The 11,720-nt window shown below is 44.6% G+C and overlaps 1 protein-coding gene across 1 annotated transcript; it reads right to left on the bottom strand.

The window, feature by feature from the left end:
• Positions 1–3,563: 3,563 nt before the first annotated feature.
• On the bottom strand, positions 3,564–11,121 carry MBOAT4 (membrane bound O-acyltransferase domain containing 4). The gene is made up of 3 exons (XM_002920825.4): positions 10,463–11,121; positions 7,156–7,380; positions 3,564–4,951 (listed from the first exon to the last, which is right to left on the bottom strand). Exons 1-3 carry the CDS (start codon positions 10,579–10,581, stop codon positions 3,988–3,990), a joined length of 1,308 nt encoding a protein of 435 aa, XP_002920871.1. The 5' UTR covers positions 10,582–11,121; the 3' UTR covers positions 3,564–3,987.
• Between the last annotated feature and the right edge of the window lie 599 nt (positions 11,122–11,720).

Here is an 11,720-nt window from a genome sequence, read left to right on the forward strand (position 1 = left end):
AGCATCCTTTGGGCAGAGATAGAACTTGGCTTTCTTGGTACTCTTCTGGTTTGAAATATCCACTAGTGCTTGCCAGGACAAACTCCTGAAAACTTTCCATCTGGACCTCCTTTTCCATGTTCTCATGGAATTGATGAATTGAAGATTGATGAATTAATTGGGTGGGGTTTGTCAGTGAAGTCTCCCTATGGTTTGCTTTATAAAAACTACATGGATAAAAAAAAACACACACACACAAGATTGGATTGTCTCCTTTGGAGAAGTTTAACAATTGGAATGGATCGCTAAATCTGACTTACCCATTTAGAGCTACTGGCTGCCTATCAGTCATGGCAGCTGCCAACAGATTAAGAAGGAGGCCAATATGGGTGAGTGGCTGCTTGTGCATCGGGGGAACAAGACTGCCTGTGAGCCTACCTTATCCAGGATCATAGGTTGAAGGTGAACTGAAGTTTTCATGGAACACTTCCTAGGCAATGCCATTTCAATAAGCAAATGATGGCATCTACCAGTTCCTGGGTCCTCTTAGGAAGGCAAATTTTGTAGTTTTGTGTTAAATATTTTCTAATTAAGCTTTGCCAGCATTCTGAGCTTTTCAGTTATCAAGGCTTACCCCATTTTTAGGGATTTCTTAATCAACAGACTCTCACACCGTGATACTTTCCAACAACTGGATGAGGTCCCAGGGGGGCATGTGTAAAGGCTCCTACCAAATTCTCCAAAGTAATTTGGCTGATAAAAGGTAAGCTGCCAGGGGTTGCCTGGGTGGCTCAGTCGGTTAAGCATCGGACTCTTAATTTCGGCTCAGGTCATGATCTCAGGGTCACGAGATTGAGCCTCAAGTCAGGCTCCACGCTGGGCATGGAGTCTCCTTAAGTTTCTCTCTCTCCTTCTCCCTCTGCTCCCCCTACACACACACTCTCTTGGAAAAAAAAAATGAGAGAGGTGAATAAGTGGGTGCTATCCATCATGTGTCAAAGGGAATTTGAGAGGCAATAGGCAGGGTCTCGGGACTGACAGTAACTGAAGGAAAGGCAAACTAAAGTTGGCAATTGTTGAGGAAGCAGCTGGCGCGGGAGTCAGGAACTCAAAAATTTAAGTCCTAACAAAGGAAATGAGGTTTGAAAGAAGATACATTCTCTGTTCTCTGCTCTGGCATCCAGGATCTCCTCTGTGCAGACAGATGGCTCCTGGGTCTACATCTCTGGCTGTGACTTTTTTCCTTAGCTTAATTCCTTCAAATCACGTTGTTCTTTATACTGTCCATATAAATGGAAGACTTTTATAGGATGCAAACAGAAAGGGAAGGAAGTACATGTCCTGGTTTTAACCAATCAAAGGAACAGAAATTACCCCTAGCCATCAACGGGGAGATAGATTTCGAGACCAAATTGCACTTTAAAAGACTTTATTAGCTAACTACTTTTTATTTTTTTTAGAGAGTGAGGGGGCTAGGAGCAGAGGCAAAGATTCTCTCTTTCCATATTCGGAAAGAGAGAATCTTAAGCAGGCTCCTGGTCAGCATTAGGAGTGTGGAGCCTGACACAGGGCTTGATCTCACAACCCTGAGAGCATGACCTGAGCCAAAATCAAAGAGTTGGACACTTAACCAACTGAGCCATCCAGTCACCACCCAATTACTTTTAAAATTGCATTCTATCATTAGCATTTTCCGAATCATTAAAAGCATTCATGTAAGAAAATTATGGAGGTGTAATATATATACAGAAACTCGCACATAAGTTTATCATATAATCATTGCAGCATTGCTTATCATAAAAATGGCCAGCATTAGGAGAAGGGTCAGCATTAGGAGAACTAACAGCTAAGTGTACAGTTTGAAGGATTTTCATAAACTGAACACATGCATCTACATGGCTAGCTCCTCAGAAGTGCCTCTATACAAACACTAATTTTTTTTTAAAGGTTTTACTTATTTATTTGAGAGAGAGAGAGCATGAGTGGGAGGAGGGGCAGAGAGCAAGCAGACTCCTCGCTGAGCATGGAGCCTGACAGAGGGCTCAATCCTGGGACCCTGAGATCATGACCTGAGCTGAAGCCAGACGCTTAATCAACTGAGTCACCCAGGTGCCCCCAAGCATTGATTTTTAATAGCTCTATCATACTCCATTGTAATTTTTTAACCATTCTCCTAATGCTGACCATTTTTTAATGATCAATAATGCTGTGATGATTGTTTATCTTTCCTCCCAACCTATAACACCACCACCACCATCCCACTTGCCTCTCTGGGTTGCATTCTCAGGATCGTCCTTCCAGTGACTTGCTTGTAATGGTCTTAGAGTATTTTACCACTCTCTTGGCTATCGACTGTTTCCCCTTGACTACTCCCAACCCTGGAAAACCCTGTTTGTCCACATTGTCTCCTCTGGGCTATTGAGTGTGGTAAGAGACAGTACAGAACCATGCCAGCTAAGGCCACTATAAATTCATGCCACCTGTTCAAGGCCCTCACTGCTTGCTGTGGTATGTTCTGTGTGTGGAGATTGAGCTGTTTGTTTGCCTTTATGTTAGTGAGTGATATTGACATAACTTTCTAAGTGATCTGTAACTTCTTAGTATTATCTTTGTCAGGTTTTAAAGATTAGAAGCCCACTTACAATTTTAAATTTTGAAAAGAATGCAGATGGTTGGTTTTGGAAGCTGTGATCCTCGTACCATGCTTCCTGAGGTGGGATACATGGGATAAGTGGATGATTTTAGGTGGGACACAAAGAAACATTTTGTACGTGTTTCTTTTAGTGAGTGTGAGAGTAAGATATAGTTAATCCACTAAACTCAATTTTCAGCGATGCCATCACTTAGAAAGACGGTAAGTTTTAAAAGCAAGCTGAGCTAAAGTTAATTTAAAGAAAAGCTGTACTTACAGGGCACCTGGGTGGCTCAGTCGGTTAAGCATCTGCCTTCGGCTCAGGTCATGATCCCAGATTCCTGGGATGGGAAGGGTCAGCATTGGGAAGCCCGCATCGGGCTCCCTACTCAGAGGGAAGCCTGCTTCTCCCTCTCCCGCTCCCCCTGCTTGTGCTCTCTCTCTCTCTGTCAAATAAGTAAATAAAATCTTTAAAAAAGAGAGAGAGAAACTGTAATTATGTGACCAGCCGAGCGGCCGGCAGAGGCGCTGTGAAAGCAGCCATGAGACGACCCGGCTTCATTACCACTCAGAGGTCTTGACAACTTTTTCTTGGGTCCCTCACAGAGAAAGAAACAGAGAGAGTTATTTAGGCTATGCCAAGAAAAGGGAACCAGACCCTCACTGTTGTACCAAAATAGGACTTGCTTCTTGTTCTTGGCCTCTTTGTGTGACTTATCTCATGGGTCGGTTCAGTCTATTAACATATTCGGAGATAATAGCAGCCTTTCCATTTTGAGACCAAAATTCTCAAATAACCTGTAGGTGAAGATGAGTCTCTAGTTCGTGTAGCAAACCCACACAATAATCTGATTTAGAGGGTTTTTTTAAGTCATCTCTACATCCGATAGGGCTCGCACTCACGATCCCGAGATCAAGAGTCAAGCGCTCTACCCAGTGGGCGGGCCGGCCGGGCGCCCCTGGTTTAGGTTTTCGTTTTTGTTGGTTTTGTCTTGCTAAACTCGCAGTCCAGGATCAAGTGACCTGCTGGGAACTCAATGTTTGGTTGTCCCTGTGTATACCATTTGCCATTTGGTTGACGGTACCTTGTTTTTACTTATCACCTTACTTTGCTTCCATGCCTAAACTCTAAGTCTTAAGGGAAGAGACCACATCTTTGTCTTTTTTTTTTTTTTTAATCTTCAGTACCAGTATAATCGCTTGTTAAAGTGGATACATAAATTTCTGTGGGTAGACATCATGTGTATATATCCAATACTTGAAAAAAAAAACCCTTCTGGTAAGGACAAGTTCAAGCATAGGCGTCATCAACACACCCTCTGGCACTTTCTAAACTCTGTTTCATGGATGCATGTGATGAAGGCTGGGGAAAGATATCAGTTAAATGTATGCTTTCTCTTTCCTAATAGAAAAAGCAAAATACAGTACACCACGGGGAAGACACTGTTGTAAGAATTACACAGCAGCCAGAGGGAGGAGAGGCTCCTGGCCTGCACAGCCAGCATTATATAAGCAATGATGAGCTGGGTGTGGGCCCAGGCGAGCATTCTATAGAGCAGCTGCATTGGCCAGGACCTGATAAACATGCTGGCAAAGGTGTGAATCAGGTAATCAGCTTCCACCATCAGAGCCCAGCAGAGGAAACCAAACACCTGTCCTGGATGGAGTCCATGCCACCAGGCCGAGAAGGCAAATGTCTGCAGCAGTGGCCAGGCCCCGCCCTGCTGGAATACAAGGCGTCTGAGCCACCGCGCTGTGCTTTGGTTCCACTTTCTCGTGAACAGGGATATCCTGTGGGTGGTCTCCAGTGTCCAGATGTCCGCATCAGGAATGTAGCCCTCCTCACCAGGGCTCTGACCAAACCCAGGTCCAAAGCCCGCGGCCTGGAGGAGGGCATCATCCAGGATCCAGCAGGAGTAGTAGGTGAGTTTGAAGAGCCCGGCTGTGAACCACATGACTCGGACGCACTGGAGTTGCCAGCAGTCGGTCAGACCTGCTCCTGCACTCACCACCTTCCTCAAGACCACCTTTAGGCACTCGAGGCCCACAATCTGCAGACCCCTCCAGCTCAGAGCCCAGACCAAGCGCCTGGGACACAAATAGCTGGACCCTTGAACACGAGCCTGAAATCTCTGGAAGGAACACAGGGGGCCTCCGAGGAGAGCAGGGAAAAAGAGCAAGTAGCTGAAATAGGGCAGTGCCTTACACAGATGCTCAGACAACGAGCTTCTTTCCCTGATGCCTCTTGATGCTGCCTTCACTTTTCCCTCACAAATGTCCAGAGAGAGGGATGTGACCCTCTGCGTCAAGAGCATGAGGGAAGAAAGAGTGATGCAGAACCTGAAAGAGATTTATTTAAAATGTAAAAATGCTCCATATTTATTTCATCCCATTCCAGTCCCTCACACATGACTGCACAGCGAACTACGGCTCTGAAAAATGGAGACCGATGTCCTGCCCTGCAGTGACCCCACAAAGACTCTTGCATTAATTTACACCACGGGCTACTCCGGACAGGATCAAAAGGTAAATGGGGAAATGAATCATTAGTCAGAGAGGAAACTAAAAGAATGACAAAGAACATTGTGGGGGAAATATTGTTAGGATATTTCTAAGAATAGCTTCTACAGTTACGATCAAGGACCTGGGAGAAACGTGCCATGGAAGGAATAAAAATTTAGTACTGAAGAGCCTATAGGAAGGTGAAGATTTTAAATATGAACCGGTCCCTGTCAGTAAGATTTTCCAGGCTTTGGGATTCGTGCTCAGGAACCATGAGTCAAGCTAGGGGCTCAGGGTGTGCACTGAGTCATTAGCAATTTGAGGTGTGTTCTTAACCAGTCACCTGAACTGCTCCTGCTGCAGTGTCACAAGGTAAAGAAGATCCTGCCGGCAAGGTTATTATGGAGAAGATTAGTGAAAATTATATGACGCACTCTACAATCAGGAACGCTGTCCTGTGGAGAGAAGATGGCACTGTTTTCCACATGCCCACAGTTTCTATCTGTGAGTCTGAGGATTTAAGGAAAACTGACCTCCTCACCCGACTTATCCAAACAGTAAGCAAAGTAGCCTCCAAATGCCAACGATCCCTGTTGGTACACCAGCTGTTGTGGGCTGATGTGCCCCCCCCCCCGTTCATATGTTGAAGCCCTAACCCCCAGGACCTCAGAATGTGACTGTGTTCGGAGATAGGGTGATTAAGTTAAAATGACGTCACTGGGGTGAACCCTAATCCAGTATGACCGGCGTCCTTATAAGAAGAGGACATTAGGACACAAACACACACAGAGGGAAGACCAGGTGAGGACACAGGGAAAGACAGCCATCTATAAGCCAAGGAGAGAGGCCTTGGAAGAAGCTGAACCTGCCAACATCTTGATCTTGAACTTCCAGCCTCTAGAGGAAGTCAATTTCTATGTGTGAGCTACCTCGTCTTCGATACTTTGTTAGGACGGTCAGAGCAAACTAATGCATCTTCCCATTTCCGCTCCGGCTGAGGCTTCTTCCCATCAACCAGATCCTGTTCAGCTTGCTCCTCCAGCCCCTCCCAGATCCCAGCTTCCTACTGAAACCCTAATTCACCACACCCCAGTCAGTGCTCTCCACTCCCTACCTGCCTGCCATCTTGCCTCTTCTTCCAAGAAGCAAACCCTAAATTCTTTGGTGAAAACAGTGAGGATAAAGAAAAGGATTCTGGGTGTGGTAGGGATGGCAGAATGAGTGAACCAATGAAAAACTAGAATCAGGGAGGTGACCCGCCTCGACAGGTCACAGCCGCTGTTCTCCGAGTGACCACAGACCCACACCAATTGTGGTAACAGAGGAAGCCAGGGACCACAGGCCTCAAGATCGCAGAGATACCTGTTTTCCCCTGATCTGGGTGATCTCATGACTCTTGAAAACACTTCTCTGGACTGTAATCAGTGCCTAATTCTGTTTTCTAGACTGGGTAACTACCCTTCTCCTGGGAGGAGGGGACAGCTGAGTGTCAATGAAAGCAAAGCCCTTGCGTAGCACCTTCCACGGGAGGGTAGTGAAGGTTTATAGTGGATTTCTACCTTCCCGGTCCTGCGGAAGGGGAGGAGAGTCTCCTGGCTGTGCGTCTAGACCACCCACTCGGAGCTGAGCAATTTGTGCTCAGTCACTTGCAGGCAGACCTCCTCTGTGGGCCCGGGGACTCCTGGGTCAATGCCTTTTTCAGGCACAATGATAAGCACAGCAAAGTGGCAGCACTGTGCTCCATGGGCAACACATGGTAGTTATTTACAGTCGTAGAATTACATTTGCTTTAATTCTCTCGAACTTCAGAGTCTTGCAAGACAGGTATTGTTATACACACACATACACATATACACATATGCACCCACTTTTTTTTAGGAAAAGAAATTGAAGCTGAGAGGTTAAATGACTTGCGTAAGGTCACACTGCTCCAACGTGCAAGAATTCGGATTCAAACTCAACACCCAGGTTCTCTCCACTTCACTATGGTGCAAGCCAAGCCTTGGTTGGTTTAGTATAACCAAGTGAACAGGCCGCTTTACCTCATGGAAGGACGTTCTTGCAGATAGTACTCGGTATAGTGCAGCCCCAGGTGACACAGCGTCTGCCAGCTCATCTGAAAGAAGAAAGCCCACCTGTGCACATCCCGTGGGTGAAGCCAGCAAATCAGAACCGTGGCCCACAGAGCGGGGATGAGGACAAGCAGAGCGAAGGACCCCATGGCGGCCAAGGCCAGGGCCCCCCCTCCAGCCAGCAGAAAGAGGTACCTGAAAGAAAAAGAACAGTGTGACAAAGGAGTCCCTTCAGATGTCATTCTGGATAATCCAGTGGAGGTAAGCTCCACGTATCACCTAAAGAAGCCATACTGTTATCACCCCAAAGTTTTCCTTTTGTTTTTCTGAAGGAATGAACCGAGAGAGAAAAAAAAGCCAGAGTCCATTTGAAAACAACTATTTCAGGAGACAATTTTTTTTAAAAGATTTTATTTATTTATTTGACACAGAGAGAGCGCATGAGCAGAGGGAGAAGCAGACACCCTGCTGAGCAGGGAGGCAGATGCAGGGCTCGATCCCAGGACATCGGGATCTAGACCTGAACCCAAGGCAGAGCTTAACCAACTGAGCACCCAGGGGCCCCTCAGGAGATGAATTTTGATTCCCACCTTAGTGATCCTGGGAACCTCTCTTTGATGTCTGCCACTCAAGTGGGAACAACACCCCTGACAATCCTGTGGGTGACAACTCCAAAAGGTTTCCTGGTGGGGACATCTTAAAAATCTAGTGGCTTGCTGCCTGAATGAAAAGTGTTGTAATCCAGTGTTGAGGATCTAGGAGAGCTCTCTAGACATCGCCTCATCGAGATGGACTTCTATCTTTTGCTGGGTTGCACTGCCCTGAACCATTCCAGTGAGTGGGGACAGGGATTCCATGCCTCTCTCTGCTAAGTGTTTGAAAACTCAATTAGAAAATCTTTATACGTGCTTTTAATTCTCTTGGCTACACTTTCAGATATTATGAGTTGGTGATTTTTTGCATGTTGTTAAAGACCCACATCAGTGGGGCACCTGGGGGGCTCAGTCGTTAAGCATCTGCCTTTGGCTCAGGGCATAATCCCAGAGTCCTGGGATCAGGCCCCACATCAGGCTCCTCCGCTGGGAGCCTGCTTCTTCCTCTCCCACTCCCCCTGCCTGTGTTCCCTCTCTCGCTGGCTGTCTCTCTCTGTCAAATAAATAAATAAAATCTTAAAAAAAAAAAAAAAAAGACCCACATCAGTGGTTTGTGGAAACTACCTCCCTCAGAAGCTGGCAGATGTCCTGAGGATGTGCAGAGACCTGGGAAATTTCACATGATAACAACTCAGTTCTTCTTTCCACCTGACCTCATGACCCAACGCACAAGAGTCACATGCTCTCCCAAATGAGTCTGCCAGGTGCCCCTGTTTGTATTAATTGATGCCAAATTAATAAGTCTGAATGGAGACGTGTGAAAATAGGTACTGACTAGTCAGGGATAGGAAAATTGAGTCAAAGCGGCCTGTGTTTTCTTGACCATCACAGGGTACATATCATGGCTCCGTGGCACATTGACGCACACACATTGGTGAGAATGTCTTTCTTGGAAGAGACTGGTGGGCACCCCAGTGTCAGCAGCTCCATCACACAAGGCCTGAGCTATTCCTGTGCTTCTCTTTGAGCTAACTCACCCCAGTGAACACTGCGGGCCAAGCCTTTACCTCCCTCCTGTGGAAAAATGAGGGGAACACATATTCCTTACACAGCAGAAGTGGAAGTCTGAAGTGGCAACTACCCTAAGGCTTCGTAAACATTCAAATGTCTACATAGTGCTTATTTTATTCTAGGCATTGTGCTAATAATCCCTATATAAGAATTGGGATAGGCCAGTGATGGGTATTAAGGAGGGCACATATTGCATGGTGCACTGGGTGTTATATGCAAATAATCATGGAACATTGCATCAAAAACTGGGGATGCACTGTATGGTGACTAATATAACAAAATAAAAATTATTTAAAAAATAATAATAATCCCTATATTAGAAATATCTTTACTTAATCCTTAAAATAACCCCATGAGATAGGCATTATTATTTCCATTTCACAGATCAACTTGGAGAGAATTTATTCACATACACAAGGACACTCAGGAAGGGAGGGACCCAGGACCCATCAGGCTGTCTCCAAAGCCAACAATCTTAACCCTATGGGAATTAACCTTTGTTTTTGCACTTGTTTTGCTTTATTATTTGTGATCTTTCCCAATAGGAAACTTTTTTTTACAACGCTGCACCCCCCCCCACCGCCCCATCTCCTAAATGAAGATAAGGGCCATCAACCAGTTGTGAATGTGTAATAACACATACCACAGTTTAGTGAAACTCAGAAATTCTGATTATTAGGTACAACTGAATTTTACTTAAAAATCCTCAATACATAAAAATCTTAATTTCTAAAATAAGTGAATTATTAGGAGGTAGCCCTCTGGCAATGGATTTTCATTTTACAAAAGGATATTCCACAAACTTCTTTAAAAACCGGGACTGTCTCAGGGCGCCTGGGTGGCTCAGTTGGTTAAGCATTCGAATCTTGGTTTCGGCTCAGGTCTGATCTCAGGGTCTTGAGATGGAGCCCTGTGTCAGGCTCTGAGCTCAGCATGGAGTCTGCTTGTGTTTCTCTTTCCCTTTCCCTCTGCTCCTCCCCCTGCACTCTCTCTGTCTCTCAAATAAATAAAACAAATCTCTAAAACAAAAAACCGGGACTGTCTCTCATGTATAGAATCTACTAGCTATACAAAAATCATTTCAATCATATTATCAAATCTCTAGTGACAATAATTTTTGAACCCCAGATTAAGCTATTGCTAATCTAACAAAATTTGTTTTGACTTATTCCATTTCTCTGGGAAACCATACAAAGGCATTTTAAAAAAAGGTATATATTTAATAAAATTTAATTTTATTAAAAATGATAAAATTCCATGAAATTAGGACTGTTCAAGAACACACAGGACATGTGGTGGGGGTACAGATGTTTCTGTTTGGGGAATTCCTGTAGCATCTAAACATCTCTCTCTCCCCAGAGTTTATTTTTATCCTTTTCCCATTTAATGTAAAACTACCAAACTTTGAGTCAATGGAGTCATGATGTCAATTTCTAGTCCCATTTCACTCTATAAAAGATACTCCTGACCAAGTAATCAATAATCAGAGATAGTGATAATCACTGAAAAGCAACCAAATAATTATTGAATCTTCATGTCTACTGACCAATCCATGCTTTTTGACCTACTATGGTATTCATAGATGTAAGAGCAAAATGAGCCCTTAAACCTACCTGGCGTGGGTGGAAAATGAATCCATAATGCAGAGATAATTAAACAGAAGTGCAAAAGGAAAAGCAGCCCCTTGATAAAGTGATACAGGATGGAGAAAGAACAGCTGAAGCCAATCCATTGTGAACTGGAACAAAGACACTGTCCTTTCCAGAGTCCTTCACTGGTGGCTTCCTGTAAGAAAAACCTCAAACAGGCTTTCTTTGATCTTTTTATATGGCTCAGGAAGGCCTGAGTGAGTAAAGAGCAAACAAAAGCACTGGCGAAAAGCAGCATAAAAGTTGGCTTTCTGATAAGGGGAACTACACTATAGAAACCAAAATGCATTTGGTGTTCTATTAAGAATGTACGGAAAACATTGCTTTCAGAAGTTCTCGTTTTGTTTAGTTTACATACTGCATTATTTGCCTTTCCAGCCATCTGGCTGTCATATTTTCTTCACTAAGTTAATGAAAAATCTCATTTTCCAGTTGTGGCCAGATAACCGGCCAGCTGGGCAGTGGGAGCAAGGGCATGAGCATGAGGAAGGGAGGCAGGTTCTCAAAGAGCAAGAAGTTTCCTCCTCCCGACCTCCGCTGTCCTCCTTATGCTATTTCTTCCTCTTTTTTTTCATAGTACCTATCACCACCTCTTCTATATCTATTTCTCAATTAGTTTTTGTCTGTCCGCTGCTAGAATGTGAGCTCTACAAGGGAGGAACTTTGTTTTATTTATTTCTGTATAGACCATAGAACAGTGCTGGGCATATGCTATGTACTCAGTAAATACCTGTTAAACTTTAAAGTTTAAGGAAGGATTTAAGGAAGTAAAGTGTAGAGAGGGACATTTAAGGAGAAGCTTTTCTTCAAAGTGTGGACAAGAAATACAGGACATACTGCCTAGAACCAAGAAAAGAACAGGCCATCTCGTGGCTAGTAGAGTCCATCTACTGAGCCCAGAGTATTACAGTGATGTACCTGACTGGCCATTTTTCATCTCTGGAGAAACATGCAAGAGATAGCAGCCTTAAATAAGGACAGGAGAGGAGAGCCTTAAGATATTCCATCTGTAGACAGCAGCTTCACCTCATGATTGAGTTCCAGCCTGCCCTACAGACTTCTGACTTGCCTAGGCAGCCCCCACAATCATGTAAGCCAATTCCTTGCAATAAACCTCTAAATTTGTACCTCCGAGTGGTTCTGTTTCTCTGGCTGACCCTAAATATTACGCAGAGGATGGGACATCTGAGACTTAAACCCTCAGGGCGGGGAGCGGGGCAGG

The sequence above is a fragment of the Ailuropoda melanoleuca genome, chromosome 18 (genome assembly GCF_002007445.2).
Source record: "Ailuropoda melanoleuca isolate Jingjing chromosome 18, ASM200744v2, whole genome shotgun sequence".
NCBI classification, from domain to species: Eukaryota; Metazoa; Chordata; class Mammalia; order Carnivora; family Ursidae; genus Ailuropoda; species Ailuropoda melanoleuca.

Excerpts from the sequence above, each read along its gene's own strand:
- MBOAT4 (XM_002920825.4), bottom strand. The coding sequence starts at position 10,581 with ATGGATTGGCTTCAGCTGTTCTTTCTCCATCCTGTATCACTTTATCAA. Across the intron at positions 7,381-10,462 it reads TCATTTTCCACCCACGCCAG|GTACCTCTTTCTGCTGGCTG; the intron begins GTAGGTTTAAGG and ends TTTTTCTTTCAG. Across the intron at positions 4,952-7,155 it reads CAAGAACGTCCTTCCATGAG|GTTCTGCATCACTCTTTCTT; the intron begins GTAAAGCGGCCT and ends AATCTCTTTCAG.